The 16,915-nt window shown below is 36.1% G+C and overlaps 1 protein-coding gene across 3 annotated transcripts in view; it reads left to right on the plus strand.

Moving 5' to 3' along the window:
• The window catches only part of RAD21 (RAD21 cohesin complex component), a 37,845-nt gene that overhangs the window by 7,985 nt on the left and 12,945 nt on the right, over positions 1–16,915 (plus strand). For all 3 annotated transcript variants that reach the window (XM_072603237.1, XM_072603239.1, XM_072603238.1), the window contains exons 3-8: positions 9,453–9,582; positions 10,744–10,843; positions 14,181–14,287; positions 15,297–15,503; positions 15,979–16,104; positions 16,497–16,619. In XM_072603237.1, coding sequence (XP_072459338.1) covers positions 9,453–9,582; positions 10,744–10,843; positions 14,181–14,287; positions 15,297–15,503; positions 15,979–16,104; positions 16,497–16,619 — 793 coding nt within the window. The remainder of the gene's footprint in view (positions 1–9,452; positions 9,583–10,743; positions 10,844–14,180; positions 14,288–15,296; positions 15,504–15,978; positions 16,105–16,496; positions 16,620–16,915) is intronic.

A 16,915-nucleotide genomic window follows, 5' to 3' on the forward strand; every position in this document is an offset into this window, starting at 1 on the left:
TTCAAAAAAAACTGGTCTGCTCATCTGATCCCTTACTTAGTAAACTCTGGTGGCTTTCTATTGCTTCCAGGAGCAAAAAAAAAGTACCATGTTTGATATTCAAAGTCCATCATAACCTGGCCCCCTCCTACCTTTCCTCTCTTTTATATTTTACTTTCTGACACATACTCTTCAGTCCAAGGATACTGGCCTCCTGACTGTGCCGTGAGCAAGATACTCATCTCTCAGCTCTGGGCATTTTCTCTGACTGTCCCCCATGCCTGAAACACTCTCCCTCTTCAACTCTGACAACTGACCTTCCTGGCTTCCTTTAAGTCCCAGGTAAAATCTCACTTTCTACAGGAAGCCTTTTGCCTTGATACTTTCCCTTTTTATCTTACATAGAGCTTGCCTTGTATATATTTATTTGCACGTTGTCTCTCCCCGACCATCTTTTGCCTCTTTGTAATCACAACGCTTACAGTGCCTGGCACATAGTAATCAATGTCTATTGAATGAATGAGTAACAACTAGCTAGCATTTATATAGAGTTTTATGTGATTTACAAAGTTTTTTGCAAATCTCTCATTTTACCTTCACAACACTCCTGAAGTAGGTACTATTACTCCCATTTTACGAGTAAGAAAAGTGAGACCGAAGTTAGGTGGTTTACCCAGGGTCTTGTAGCTGGTGGTATCTGAGGTCAGATGTGAACTGACAACTTCCTGACTCCAGATCTGGTCCTCTTATCTGCTGCACTACATAGCTGGCTCTAAAAGTTTCTTCTTGTGCAAAGTTACCAATTATCTTGAATAAAAAAAAATAAAATGGTTTTTCTGAGTCCTCATCCTTCTTGACCTCCGTAGCACTATAGGCTACCCTATCCTCCTAGACAGGGTCTTCTCTCAAAGATTTGTGACATTGATGTCTATCCTAATTCCTCAACCCCCATATGCTTTCTAACTATGGGTGTACCTTAAGGTTCTTCCTATCTTTCCCACTCTGCATTCTCTTACTTGGTGTTCTCATAAATTTCCATGAATTTAATTAACTCTCTGCAAGACTGTGTATCTATCTAGTCCTGGCTTCTATTCTAAGCTCCAGTCCAACATTATCAACTTTCTGTTGGATGTTTCTAGCTGAGTCCATTCTGTAGTCACCTCAGATTCAACATTTCTTAAACAGAACTCCTTTCCTCCAAAACCTAGCCCTCTTCCTAATTTCCCTATTTCTGTGGAGGGTAGTGCCCCCCTTTCAGTTAACCAAGTTCAGATTCTTGGATGTAAAGTGGCACTCATTTTCAACTTCTTTTACCCTTAATACTTTATATCCAATCAGTTGTCATGTTTGTTGACTCTACCTCTACTGAATCTTTTCAGATTTGTCACCTTTTTTCCACTCAGTCACCTTTTCAACTCTTTGCTTAGACTATTTTGATAGCCTCCTGATTAGTTTCTGTGCATCAAATCTCCTCTGACATGCCTTCATCTTGCATGCCTTTCCATGGCTGCCCCATCCACACTCCATTCCTGGAATATATTCCCTCCTCACTTCTGCCTTAGGATCCCTGTCTTCACTCATGACTTTAAGTGTCACCTTGTATGTAAGTCCTTCCCTAATTCCATCCCCTTCTACTCTTAGTTCCCCCTTTCACCCCCACCATTATCCTGTGTCAAGAAAATCTACCTTGTGTTTGTATATGTTTAATATTTTTATCTGTGTTCATGTTGTCTTCTCCAGTAGAATGTAAGCTCTACAGGGCGGGGAAAATTTTATTTTAGCCTTGTATCCCTAGTGTCTCATAGTATCTAGCACATAGATGCTTTTTGATGTATTCAAAAATGTATTATAAATAATAATAATAAAATTTAAAAATGTATTTGATGTAACTATATTTTCTATGGACTCTTTAAAATCAGCTCTCCCAAAATCTAGGCTATTGATTCATTACTTCACATTCCCTTTCATATCTTGAATTCTAAGATAGCATGGTCCCTCCAGGTTCCTTCAGCAAATCATGGCTCTGAATCAATTTACAGAACCTCAAGTTGCTGCTTCCATCTTCTGAAAGATGAAATTATCAAGTGAAAAGTAGTTCAGGTTTTACCTTTTGGTAAAAAGACATGGGAGATGATCTGCATTGACAGTGTCTCCAGTCACAGCTATACTTTTCCTTTTATGCCACCTTTATCTTATGGAACCATCAGGAGTTTTTCAGCTTTTTCTTCTGTCTGCATCTGCCCAAGTACACTGTGGTTTATTTCCACTCCAGTGTTGCTTCCACTCTTCAAACTTTGATCCTTACCCAGATGCTCCACACACTGCCTCTCCCTTCAAATTGATGAATTTCCACTGTATGCCTTCTTCACATACAGTTCTACTATACTGAACCTTTGAAACAAGGCTCTGCACTAGGCCTTTTACTCCCTTTGTATTGTTTCACTTTGTGGTCTCATCTGCTGTCATGGATTCAGTTACCATGTCTGCAGCTTATTCTCAGATCTGTTTGTCCAGCTCTAATCTGTCTCCTGATCTACAGCTACCTATTGGACATCTTGAACTGGGTGTCCCACAGAATGTCTTGAACCGAATATATCCCAAACTGAACTTTGTATCTTTTCTCCAAAACCTTCTCCTTTTCCAAATTTCCCAGTTACTGTGGAAAACACCACCATCCAATCACCCAGGCTTGTAACCTACGTATTCATCCTTGACTCCTCACTTTCATCCCCTCATATCCAGTTAGTTGCCAAATCCTATTGTTTGTTATGTTTCTATGCCCCCTTTTCTACTTTAACATGGTTTTCATCCTCACCACTTCATGCCTGTACTACCACCGTAAATCCTTGCCTCAAGCCAACACACACACACACACACACACACTCTCTCTCTCTCTCTCTCTCTCTCTCTCTCTCTCTCTCTCTCTCTCTCTCTCTCTCTCTCTCTCTTCCCCCCCCATTCATTCAATTCCAGTACCTCCCAGTTATCTCCAATATTGACGGAATCTGGCTTTCATTCTTACGACATCTACTCTTCCCCCTGCCCCACAGTTACTCTACCAATAAGTGACACTAGCCTCCTGCCACTCCCTTGAACAAAGCAATCCATCTCCTCCAACTATCCCCACTGCTTTGAACCTATTTCCTTCCTATTTCCTTCTCCAAACCTCTCTGGCTTCCTTTAAGCCTCAGGTAAAGTCTCATCTTCTTCAACCAGCCATTCCTGTTCTCCTTAATCTTCCATGCCTGCCTTTCAGTGATAACCTACAGCTAGCTTGTACTGGCTTTTGAGACCTAATTTTTAAATTTTCAGCATGAGCCTTTTAAAACTCAGAAATATACAAAAGCTACAATTCAAGGTTCTATTTGTTGATTCTAGACTTCAGAAAATAATGGAGAAAATATTAATAATGTAGATTAAATTTAATGTCCTGTGTCCTTTTTATCCCCCCTGGATTTCTAAAACATTTATTAGCACATCCCTGCTGCTTTCTCTCCAGGATTACCTCCAATTTATCCTGTATATTTTTTCTTTATACTAAGTTGTTTGTATATTGTCTCCTTCATTAGACTCTAAGCTCTTTGAAAACTCTCGCTTATTTTTTGTGTTACACCTCCTGCTGCTTCACAATTGTATCTGAGCACTTTTTTCAGCTAATTCTTTAAGGAACCCTTCATCAGATCAAGTCTCCAGACCATACATTCTTGGGAACTTTTGTTATACTGATTTACCGTATCCTTGGCCTATCATTCCTTCTTCAACATCATCCTTCACTTTTTTCTTTTAAAGTTCCTACTTTTACTTTTAAAAAAAAAAATTGATGAAAACACTCAAGTACTTTAGTTTCCTATCTTTTGCTTTATAATTCATAGGGGAGTATTTCCACATTCTCACACATTCTTTTGCGAATCACCAGAATTGGGTGTGGATGATTAGATATGACTAGTTTCAAGTGGTTTTCCATCATTACTATAGCTACATGCCCTAGGAAGACAGCACACTTTTCTCACATACAGCTGCAGTTCTTCAGCATTAGATTGCTATCAACCACATCTTGTCTTTCTCTTGGCAATAAAAGATTACATCATTCTTGGAGTAATGCTTTTGCATTGTCACTGTCTTGTAGACCTAAAAAAACTCCTCTATGTCCTGATCTACCCCTCCACTGGGTATAATTGAGAGCTACTTAGAGATCATCTAGTACAGGGCTTCTTAAACTTTTTCTACCCAAGACACCTTCAGCACTTCTTAAACTGGGTCATGACCCCTCATGGTCATGACCTACTGTTTAAGAAGCATTGACTGTTCCAACTTCTATTTTTACAGGGGAGTTAACTGAGACCCAGAGAGAGGTTAAGTGATTTGCTACCACGTTTCAGATTGCCAAATTGCAAATCTTAGATTAGATTCCCTAGGCTTTGACTCCTTTCTATTATGTTTTCTACAATGCTCTGCTGCGGATCATTAAATGTGGTATATTGTCTTAAGTGGTAGAAGTAAGCAAGAAATTTCATAATTTGCAAATATCTCACTGTACTGAACCAACTTATGCTGAAGGGAGTTAAGAAGATGGAGATTATTTTTTCAGTCCAGTAGAGTAAGTCAAGCAAACTCATACTGTGAAGCAACTTTACTGAGGACAGTTTTTCAAGAGGAACTGTCTAACTTTTTATAAAAGAACATATAAGGATGTTCCAGTAAGATTTGATGTCAGTCAGCCTTTTTATATCCACAGTACCTGGCACAGAGTAGGTATTTAATGTTTATTGATTGATTAGTAATAATAGTATGTTAGCAAAATTGCATTGATGAAGTAGTGTTAGTTGGGAATTATGCCTTTAAAGGCACTTTTATCAACATATTAGAACATTTAAATTACTGGGAAATGTATAGGAGAGTGATGAGGATCTTGATTATAGTAGATAAGGTAAGAATAGTTGAAAAAGCTTCATTGAAAGGTGGTATAATTTACTTTGACTGGTGGTCAGAAGATGTTAAAATGATATATGTAAGATTTAGCTTTTATTAGGGAAATTTGGGGAGTGTTAAACATTGAGGCTAATGGATTTTGTAATTTGAAATTATCATGTTAGGTTCCCTGAAATATATAACTCCTTACCGAGAGGACTGGAAACTATGCATATTAATTTCTAAAAATTTTACCAGGGTAGGGCAAAGGGTGTACTATTTCAGAGTCAAAGGAGAGAGTGCTTGTTGGTGATACATACATATATCCTTAATGGAAAATGTAGCCTCTTTGAAATCTACATAAGTTATTACTCTGTTATTATTTCTTTGGTCAGAAGACTCAATTTTTTTTTATAGACACTTATTAAATGCCTGCTGTGTTCTGTGGGTTGTATAGAGATATAAGATGTGTCTAATTTAAGATATGCGTGTGTTTTAAAGTTCACATTAGAGGTGGAACATAATAGTGTTTTACTAAAGGTGGACTTACTTGAAAGATTCTTCGTGGTTTATGTAGATTCTTATTACAGGGCATTCTTCATTAATTTGTTTAGACATTGGTCAGCGTAGACAGCCCCTGCCATTCTACCCTTCCCTTTCACAGGAATACTTATTTTATATATCAAATTCCCGTGTTTGGGAGTTGTTACATACTTAATAGCACCTATCATCCTACCTACTGCAACGTTACCTCAGAGGAAAAGAAGTTGAAAACTTAGGTATCCTGCTTTTCTCAGGTTGCCAACTCCCACCATGGGATAAAAATTATCCAGTAATTTAAGGTGAGGAATAGAACATTCTTTACTTTTTAGTCATATATGCTTTGCCACATAAAGCTTTTGATTATTGTAAATGAAAACGTTGTAGAGGGTTTTTGTTTGCTTGTGGTTTTTTGGTGATAAGCCACTCCTACTTTTTTCCATGAAGGCGTTTATATAAAATAGACTGAATTTGGCGAAATGTTTTGGTGAGCTTTTATTTCTGGCCAGGGACTTTGCATTATATAAATCATTGATATCTCTTAACAGTGTATCTCTCTCTTTAGGCTTAAATACTAAAAATTTAAATATGCAATAAAGAAAAACATTACAAACAAATCAAAATAAGGGGGGAAAGTATGTCATGTGCTCAGCAGAATGGAAGAGAGGATTCAAAATATAAAGCAATAAATTTCCATTTCAGGAAATTCTGTATAATAAATACGTGTTGTATTGAGAACTGTCCATCTTTGCTTCCTTACAAGTTTTCTTTTGCAGCTTTGTTTTTTTTCCCCCCTTCTTTGCATTCCCCTCCTCCACCCCATCCCCAGGTTACAATTAAGCATAGATATATTCATATATAGAGATAAATATAGATAAACACATGGATACATACATGAAAATATGCTTTTCCCAACAAATTCTACTCCTGGTCTTTGTTTTTAATTATTGTATGTTTTCCTGTCCTTCCTGACTTCTACTTCTGTATGCTACCTTGCCCACTTCTATTACTTAACCTCACACATACATACATACTCCTTCCAGGAGTCCCTCCCTTAACCTCCCATTCCCATAAATCTAAACAACTTTCTATACCCCACTTTGACCTATATTCCCTCACCCTCCCTTCTGGGGCGTCTAGGTGGTACAGTGGCTAGAGCACCAGTGCAGGAGTCAGGAGGACCTGAGTTCAAATCTCACCTCACATACTTGATACTCACTAGCTATGTGACCTTGGGCAAGTCACTTAACCCCTATTGCCTCATCCTGCGTCATCTCCAGTCATCTTGATCACTGGATTCAGATGACTCTAGAGGAGAAGTGAGGCTGGTGACCTGCACAGTCCTCCCTCACTCAAAATAAAGTCAAGTGCAAGTCATGTCATTATTTCTCTGATGGCATGGTCTTCTTCAGCAACAAAGGACGAACCCTCCCTTCTAAAAATCCTTACCTTATCCTCCCATTCCCATTAATCTAAATAGCCTTATATACCTCCCTTTAAATCCATTCTTTCACCCTCCCCTCTAGAGATTCCCTCCCTTGTCCTCTCCCCACTGATACCCTTATCATTTTATTTCTTAATGAATTTAGAAGACTTTTATACTCTTCTAGATATACATGTATTATTCCATTCTGAGCCCATTTCTGATGAAAGTAGGTTTCCAGAACTAACAGACCCTCCTCCCCTATCCAATTCCTCTGTGTTGGTTCTTCCTCTAGCACCTCATTTGTACAAGATAATTACTCTTTTTTAGCTGTTCTAAACAATTTTACTTTTTTAAAGTCATATTATACTCAGGTCTACCTCAATCTTTCTTATAAACTACCCAATTACTAAATGATAGTCTTAGGTTTGCATTGTAAATTTTACATATGTAAACGCTAAACAGTCTGTCCTTTCTGAGGCACTTGTAATTAGTCTTTGGTGTGCACTTTATATTTCTCTTGGTTCTTGTGTGTCAATTCTTCTGTTAAGTTCAGGGTTTGTTTTTTAAACAAAGTCCTGAAAGTCTGACAATTCATTTAATATCTTTTTTTCATTCAGGATTATGCTTAGTTTTGCTGGGTATGATATTTTTGGCTGGAACCTCAGTTCTTTTGCTGTTCCATATGTAGTGTTCCAGGACCTGTGGTCTTTAGTGTCACCACTGCTAGGACTTGTATGATTCTAATTGTGGCACCATCATGTTTAAATTTTTTTTCTTGTTGCTTGTAATACTTTATCCTTGAGCCTAGGGGTTTTGAATTTAACTGTAATATTCCTGTAGGTTTTCCTCATAGGATCTCTTTCAGGTGGTGATTGATAGATTTTTTTTCTATTTCTATTTTCCCCTCTTGTTCCAATGCTTGTTCCAAAACTTCAGGACAATTTTCTTTAATTATTTCTTGTATTATTGCATTAAGATTTTCTTTTTGCTCAGAGCTTTCAGATAGTCCAGTTATTCTTATGTTTTATCTTAATCTGTTCTCCAGATGAGAATGTTTTTCTTATGAGAAGTTTCACATTCTCTTCTATTTTTTTCATTCTTTGTATTTTGTTTTATTATTTCTTCTTCTCTTATAATTTTGTTGTCTTTCCCTTGCCCAATCCTGATTTTCAAGGAATTGTTTTCTTCCTGAAGATTCTGGATCTCCTCTTCTAATTGGTTGACTTTCTTTCATAATCTTATTTTTCTTGAAATGTTCTTATTTATTTTGGTTTTCCCTTAATCTCTCTCATTTGGTTTTTTTAAGTCTTTTTAAAGTTCTTCTATGAATTCTTTTGGGGCAGGTGACCATTTGACATTACTCTTTGGGGTAGAGGGGGGTTTCTTTGCTTCATTATCCTCCTCTGAAGATGAACCCCAGTCTTCTCTACTTTCTGTGGTTGGATTCTTTGTCCTTTGCCTGTGTAGACACCTCTAGTATTGGGTTATGGGAGATTATGCCTCTGGCCTGAACTCCTACTTCAGTTCTCCCCTCTGTCATAGAACAGAAACCAAGACCTCTAGCCTCCTCAAAGTGCCCACAGTAGCACCAGCATCACTGCCTCACTGCTTCTGTACACACTAGGCATGTGTTGGTTTCTTCTTTTCCCCCAGCCAGCTGCACAAACCGGGTCTGGTGTTCCTTATCAGCAGAAGTTCCCTCAATCTTCCCTGGCTCCAACACCCAACACTTTCACTGTCCTTGGGGTAAAAGTTCTTGGGGCTGGGACTGAGGCAGCATCTCAGCCCAGCTAACCTCAGGACTTGCTGCTTGTTGTTTAGGTAGACCCTAGTCTGGAGGTGTTTACTCTTCACAGGGACAAAAACCTCATCCTGTGATTTTTCTTCCGATCTTCTCTGATTGTCCCAGGAGGACTCCCTGTTCTCCCCTACTCTTACTTATTTTCATCCATTTTGTGTTCTCCCTGAGGCACTATTTTATCATTTGGCAGGGGGGAGGGGGGAAGGATCATAGAGAGCTTGAAATTTTCTGACCTACTCTGCCATTTTCCTAGGATCTTCGATCTTCTTCTAACAGTGTATCTTAAAAGCAAAGATAAAGCCATAATAAACCTTTCTAAATAAAGTAATAAAATTAAGCTCTAGCTCCTAAGTGGGCATTTTGTTATAAAGTATATATAAAAGATATAAAAATAAACTGACATAAATTTGACCCATGTAAAACTAATATTCAGGCTAAGATAAGGATTAAATATGTAATTAATAGAAGTTTTTTTCATTGATTTAACTTTTAGAAGGCTTTGGGGGAATAGTTTGGATAACTCAGAAATCTTTAAAGAGCTGTTTAGGGAAGTTTGTACTAGGTGTTTTTCTCCTCAATAAATGTCCTTATGGCAACAGAATCATTCAAAAGCATTCTACTTATATCATTTTTTAAGTTATTGTAACATCTAGATATGTCTCACTATAAATATTTGAATTTTGAATAGAAAAATTTGTTAAATCTAGCTAGTCTAACTGCTTATTTTTGTTTCGTATAATCTCCTTTACCCTATGTAACTGATTTTATAACAGGTTAATATTAATATTTTGTTTATAGGTAAAAATGGCACTTCGCACCTCAGGACATCTCTTATTGGGAGTAGTTCGAATCTATCACAGGAAAGCAAAATATCTTCTTGCAGATTGTAATGAAGCTTTCATTAAGATAAAGATGGCATTTCGGCCAGGTACCATCAAGCTTTCTTCTGTCCTGCTTTGCTCACTATTTTCCCTACTTTTCTAGTAGATGGCTATTTCATGTGATATTCTAAACTATTCTTAATAATTAAACATTATTTGAAAAAACAGGTTATGATTTTTTTTCTTCTAAAAGATAATTGACCATCTTAAAATTATAGATCTAGTGACTGACCATTACACTGAATGCAAAGGAAAACTGATTTTTAAAATCAGTGCCACACAATTGCTAATAACCTGTTCTTTTCTTCCATTCACTCTCTAAAGCATGAGGTTTTTAGCATTTTGTGTCAGGTGGAGAGCCTTTCAGGAGTCTGGCAAAGTCAATGGAATCCTGTTTCAGAGTAATGTTTTTAAATTCAGAGAATACAGTATACAGTTAATTATAAAGGAATTTAGTTACACAGAAAATAGTTATCAGAATGTTTTAAAAAAAAAAAATACACCTTTTTCTAGAGGCTAGTATAATTTGTCCTTATCAGCCACCAAACTGTTAGTTTTTGTATTGTTTCTGAGAACTGCTTGGAGCAAAGAAATATTTCCTGTTGTCATACTGTTTAAAGGTAATTGTACTTTACTGTTACTTTATACATAATCACATTGCATAACTTTGAAAGGAATAATTACATTTTCATCTCATCTTTTTTTTGTATATTTGACCCATGAAGATTATTTGTCATAGCCTCAATTAATTTGGTATGTGGTTTGTACTTTTTAGTTATGTATTTTGTATGGTTTTATTTAAAGTTCTTAAATGTGATACAGAAATTTATTTTTACTTGGAAAGATAATTATTGAAGTGCTTACCTTAAATTCACATCTCTTAACTTTTAGAAAAATAAACACAATAGGCAGTGTGGTATAGTAGACAGGAAAGTTGTCCATAGAGTCCAAAAGACCTGGGTTCATGTCTTATCTCTGATACATATTGGCTGTATGATCCTGGACTAGACAATTTCAACTTTTTAGTGCTTCTAGCCACTTTTAAAGACTGGATGTCTTACTGGGATTATAGAAAAATAGAAATATCATATATCAAAATATTCTATTTTGTTTTGTCCTTCAGGAAATTTCACTGCCTCCATCTTATGCTTTACTCTATAGAAACTAGGGTATGTATCCACTTCTTGATTCAACTTTGTCTTTTTCAGGTGTTGTTGATTTGCCTGAAGAAAATCGGGAAGCTGCTTATAATGCAATCACCTTACCTGAGGAATTCCATGACTTTGATCAGCCATTGCCTGATTTGGAGTATGATTTTATTATTTATTATTGGCTTTGTCTACAACATATATAACCTTCTAGTGCATTCTTTTTATCTGAATTGTCATGGCATTGTTTTGTACATAGCCATTATCTTAGAAAGGTGCATATCCCCTGATTTTTCTGTTACTCAGTTTGGTTTTTAGGACTACTGTTTTGTTATCTGGGCAGGATAAATTGCATGCCATAAATGCAGTGACTAGTTGTGATATGATTCCGTAGAGGTCAGATCATCTTCATAAATGAACACTTTTCATAGGCACCTGGACATGGTTTTGTGGGAATAGCCCGACCAGAAGCTAAAGTGTGTATTTCTTTTTATGTTTCAGTTCATTTCCTAAGGCAGCTGGATGTGAGTAAACCAAAAGGGGGAAATTATTACAAATTCTTTCCCCAAGTTGAGAATTGCCAAACCAGTTTAGGAAATGGAACTTCACCTTCATTCTAGTTTAGTTGTAGCATGATTGGACTTAAGAGAACATATAATCCCTTGAGCCATAGTTATGGATGGGTCATCACAGAATCTGAGTTAGAAAGTTTCCATTTTATTATACCAAAATCTGCCTATAAAGTCTACTCCTTGTCTTAATTCTGCCCTCTGGGACAGAGCTAAATAAATAGCATCCTCTTCGTACATGGTAGCAGTTATCAAATATTTAAAGGTATATATCTCCCTTTTTTCTCCCATCTGTTTTCCAACCCCTAAATCCCTAGCCTTCTGGCCAAACACCCCTGATACTTCAGTCTTACACATGGTAGTTTCCATTCCCTTAACCATACTGGTTACAACTCCATCTTGTCGATGTACATCCCAAAAGGTACCAATAACTGAATCTCAGCTATCTGAGTACAGTAGGATTATAGCCTTTATTCTAGATACTGTGCAATCCAAGATCACAGTTAGCTTTTTGGAAGATGCTTTGTTGTCCAAATAGTTGACTGTCCAGCTTCATGTCACCTACAGATTTTACAAATATGCTACCTGTATATTGAAATCATTTGTTACAAATGTTAAGCATATTTGGACAGAGGGCAAATAACTCCCGATGGTACTCTACTAGAGACGTCACTTCTCCCTCTAGGTCAGATTATGTAGTTTCTGAGTCTGCTTCATACTACCATCCAGTTTTTATCTCTCTTATCTTTTCCTTAGTTTTCTCATCACCGACTTTTAATGCCTTGCTAAAGTTGGTGTGTGTCTCTGCCATTCTCTTGATGTAGTAAGTTAACTGACAATCTAGTAACTGTCACAAAGAGAATGAGGTTAGGCTAATAAGACCTGCTGTTGGTGAACTAATACTGATTGTTTGTGATTATCGCTTTCTCTAACATTCTTAGAAGCCCCCTAAAAGAGTCCTCTTCCTTCTTTGTTCTTATTACTCCAACACAGCTTTTTTTCTGGACCTTAACATTCTAGATACTCTTAGAATGGCTTGCTACTCTTAGTATATTGTTTCTGCCCTGTGTCAGGAGCACAGAATCTAAACCTTGGAAAGGATTTCATACTACTGTACCTACATATCCATTCCAGCAAGTAGTCATACTTTCCTAAAGACCTCCAATGAGGGGCTTATTATGTAAAGGAATTTTAAATATTGAGGTCAAATCTGCACCTGTGTAAATCCTACATATTACTCCTTTATATTGATTTCTTGAGGACAACAGAACAAGTCCATTTACTTCTTCCAGACAAGCCCTTCGGATACTTAAAGGCAGGTATCATGTCACCACTAAGTCTTCTCCAAGCCAAAAATTTGAATTCCTTTTATTGGTTATTTTATTGTCTAGTCAACATGGCCATTACCATGAATGTACCTGTGTTGTACCTAAAATACTATGCTTGGAATTAACTAGAATACTCAAGGTGTTTTCTGGCCACCATAGATTTACTGCTAGATTACCACCTCCCTCTTTAGACACTTCACAGCTTTCTGTACAACCTAAGAATTCATTCACTGTTATGACTACCGTGTTGCTTATACCAAACTAAAACTTCCTAATCTTATTTTTAAAAGCCACTGTCTAGCCACGTCTTCCGTCTTCTCCCGTCTTGTACTTGCAAAGTAGATTTTTTATTGAAACCTGAATGTAGTCCTTCTTATTTATCATTTTTAGGCTATCTAGATATTTTTTGCATCCAGGCTTGGTCCAACATATCTGTTCCTTTTCCAGTTTTGTATAATCTGCATATTTGATAAGCATGCCAATCTGTGCCTTCAAATCATTGATAAAAGTGTTAAACACAACAGGGCCAAGGATCTTTGCATCATGCCACTAGATTTTCAATCCATCATTGATTATTTTTTGGACCCAAACATTCATCTTGTTACTTTATTATGTCATCTAACTAAAATCTTTACATCTTATCTACTTGAGTAATATAACATGTAAGTCTCTCTGCTTAGCTAAAATCTAAATAGGTTGTCTCTGTAGCAAACTTAATTATCATTTGCCAATAGCCCTGTTAAAAAAGGAAGTAAGAATAGCTTGTTCTGCCTCTTTAATGATCACTTCCCTTTGTATGTGGTCTCAAGTCATCTTTTGATAATGTGTCCTAGTATTTGACTAGGAACTGAAGGCAAATGGACCAACTTGAATTTGGCCTGTACTTCTACCCTTGGAAATAGTTTATTTGGACCTAGTGACCTCAGTTTATTGAGAACAGCTTGTTATTATTAGTAATTTTATCATTTCACTTTAATAAGAAATTGAAATGCAGGATAAGTGATCATTTTTGTTCTTTCCTCCCAAGCTCAAAGACCATATTTTGGCCAACAAAACAAACAGTTTAAAATTCAGTAGTGTTTTTTCTCACCACCAGGCTCATTCTGTGTAGATAAATATCCTTGTTATTCTTACTGCCTCTCTCTTATTTACACATCTTAAAATTTCTTCATATTAGAACTCAGTATTATAAAAATTTTATTCTCATATCTTGAACTGACTTTCCATGTAGAATTGGTTGGATTGCTACTACAATCCTTGATTCTTCATATCTCTCCCCAGATTATGAGTATTCAAGGCATTCTATTTGTCACAAACTCTACAGTGGTGTAGTTGCTTCTTGAAGTTTCTGCCATTTTATTATTTTCTCCCCAGTGGTACTTTGCTACTAGTCCCATTTAATGTGGCGAATTTTGTTGCTTTATGATTCGAGTTGGTCAAGTTGTATAAGATGCTATCACAGTTCTGTTTATATATTATCTTGATCTTGCTTTGAGCCTCACTGTTTTTTCTCCTTAATGTAAAGATATTTGTAGGTATGTTACTTTAGCCCAGTGTTCTATCTTGAAAAAGTCTAAGCAGTTTCTTTTTTTTTTTAAAGTGACATTGATGTGGCTCAGCAGTTCAGCCTTAACCAGAGTAGAGTGGAAGAGATAACAATGAGAGAAGAAGTTGGAAACATCAGTATCCTCCAGGAAAATGACTTTGGTAAAAATAAAAAAAAAGTGAAAAAAAGAAACATGATCCATAACTTCTAATGAGTTAGAGATTTGGGGGGTATTTCAGGGAAATGGGTATGATGGTGCTGGGGAGGGTGATTGATTCTATACAAATTTTGTTTGCTTTTCATGAAAATCCACATCTTCTACCTCCACTCCCTCCATCTGAAAACCATTGAAAACACTAGAAAAACAATCCTTTTTACATATTTGTATAGTAAGGCAAAACAAATTCCCATTATTGGCCTTGTCGCCTCAAAAATGTCTGTTCTGAGTCCATCATCTCTTTCAGAAAATAAGTAGTAGCATGTTGCATTACAAGTTTTCTAGAATTGTGATTGGTCATTATGTTGAGCCAAGTTCCTAAGTCTTTCAAAGTTGTTTTGTCTTTACAGTATTGTTACTACATGAATTATTCTGTTTCTCATTTAATCCTGGCTATGCAGATTTCTCATAGATTCATGTTTAGGTTAAGTCCAAATTCAGATATATCTAATTATGTGTTTTAATATCCTGAGTTACTCAAGAAATGACACTAAGTAAAATTAAGGTATCGAGTAGTAATGCCTTTTCATCGAAAATAAGATTCCCAATACTCCATTTTATTCTCCACCCATAACAGATACATATATTGTTTTAGTTCATCTTGTTTAGCTTGTCTTAGTTTCTCAGTACTAAAGCACACGTTAGTTCCATAACGGATTTTCTTTAAAAAAAAAAAAAAACCTCTGAAAAGGTCTCTTTGGAGATTTCAACTGTAGTATAAATTATAGTAATAAGAATTCTTTAATTGCTACTAAAGAAGCAGGTGGTCCTTATAATGATAGTTATGTGAAATGGATAATTCCATTTATAAGGTTTGGATTCATTTGGATTTCCATGTAAAATTGTCATACTTTATATAACATGAATGTGTATAATATTTGTATTAAATTTATGGTATGTATTTTTTTCAATATAAAATCTTTTCAGTGAATACAGATTTAAATTCTTCTTAGGTGACTTTGGGATGGATGATCGTGAAATGATGCGTGAGGGTAGTGCATTTGAAGATGATGACATGTTAGTGAGCACTAGTGCTTCTAACCTCTTACTGGAACCTGAACAGAGTACCAGCCACCTGAATGAGAAAATCAACCACCTAGAATATGAAGACCAATACAAGGATGACAATTTTGGAGAGGGAAATGATGGTGGCATACTGGGTATGTTCAAAAAGATGGCTGTTTCAAAATGATTCATTTGTTAAACTCTAGAATATCAACAACTAATCTAAGTGTTGCTTTTGTAAATTACTGCATTAGACCAGTGGTGGCAAGTCTGACCAAATGTTTCCTTTGGAGCTATTCTGTAATTGTTATGTTAGCAGACTGATTTTGCAGATAGTCTAGAAGAGTCCTAACTTTTCTAATTATTAAGATAGTCTTTAGTTTTCACTTAATTCTTCAAATTACAATTAATATTTTCAGTCGGTATGCCAGGTTAGGAAATATACTTTCAAAATATAAACATATTTGACGTAGACGTTACTTTTATTTAAGAAATTTTCTGTTTTAGATTGGCTGGGTGTGAAGTAAGCTCACTGAAACAATTTAGTGTGGTTTTATTATTTTTTCAGTAATTGGGGTCTAATAGCTATTGTCTGTTTCATGTTATAGTTGAATTTTTTCACTGTTTCAGATGACAAACTTATAAGTAATAATGATGGAGGTATATTTGATGACCCACCTGCCCTGTCTGAAGGAGGGGTCATGATGCCAGAGCAACCTGCACATGATGATATGGATGATGATGACAACGTATCAAGTGAGTGTGCCACTTTATGAATGTGTTCCCAGTATTTTTATTTAGTTGGAATTGTGATGAGAGGTTGGTTGAAAAGCTGAAGTTCATACTTAGTGAGTAAATTTGGTTTATATACCAGTGTTTGTACCTTTTGTTACATCAGGATATCTCTAGCTAAATTAGAAAGGTCCATTTCTACTGTAGTCCTTATTTCTATCCTTTTTCACACTAGGACTTATTTTTCAAGTGGGAGAAGGAATTGGGAGGAAAGAATTGTACATAGTTGGATTCTGAGAGTTTATTCTCTTTCTCTTACGGACATTTACATTTCACAGGGGAATTCTGGGTGTTGTTGGCTTTGGAATTCTTGGTGGAAATCATTTGTGTGTGTCTTTGTTTTTGTTTTTTAACAGTGGGTGGACCAGATAGTCCAGATTCAGTAGACCCTGTTGAACCATTACCAACTATGACTGATCAGACAACACTTGTTCCAAATGAAGAGGAAGCTTTTGCTTTGGAACCTATTGACATCACTGGTGAGTAAATAAAATATGTTTTGACCACTCTTGATAAATGGAAATTTTAGATATCTTGGTAATTTAAATTAAATATGGAGTCTCGGTTGCATAGAATGTAAGTCAAGAGACCTGGGTACTAATTCTGACTTGCCTCTGTGTGATCCTAATTATGTACCATTATGTGGTGTACATGAAGTAATCCCTGACCTAGAATGTCTATTTTCATTAAAGGAGAAGCAGAGTTTATTGAGGTTAAATTTACATTTGTGATTACCAGCTCTTTTTATGGAAATGAATATTTTTAAAGAGCATGG

Source organism: Notamacropus eugenii, chromosome 4 (assembly GCF_028372415.1).
Source record: "Notamacropus eugenii isolate mMacEug1 chromosome 4, mMacEug1.pri_v2, whole genome shotgun sequence".
Classification (NCBI taxonomy): domain Eukaryota; kingdom Metazoa; phylum Chordata; class Mammalia; order Diprotodontia; family Macropodidae; genus Notamacropus; species Notamacropus eugenii.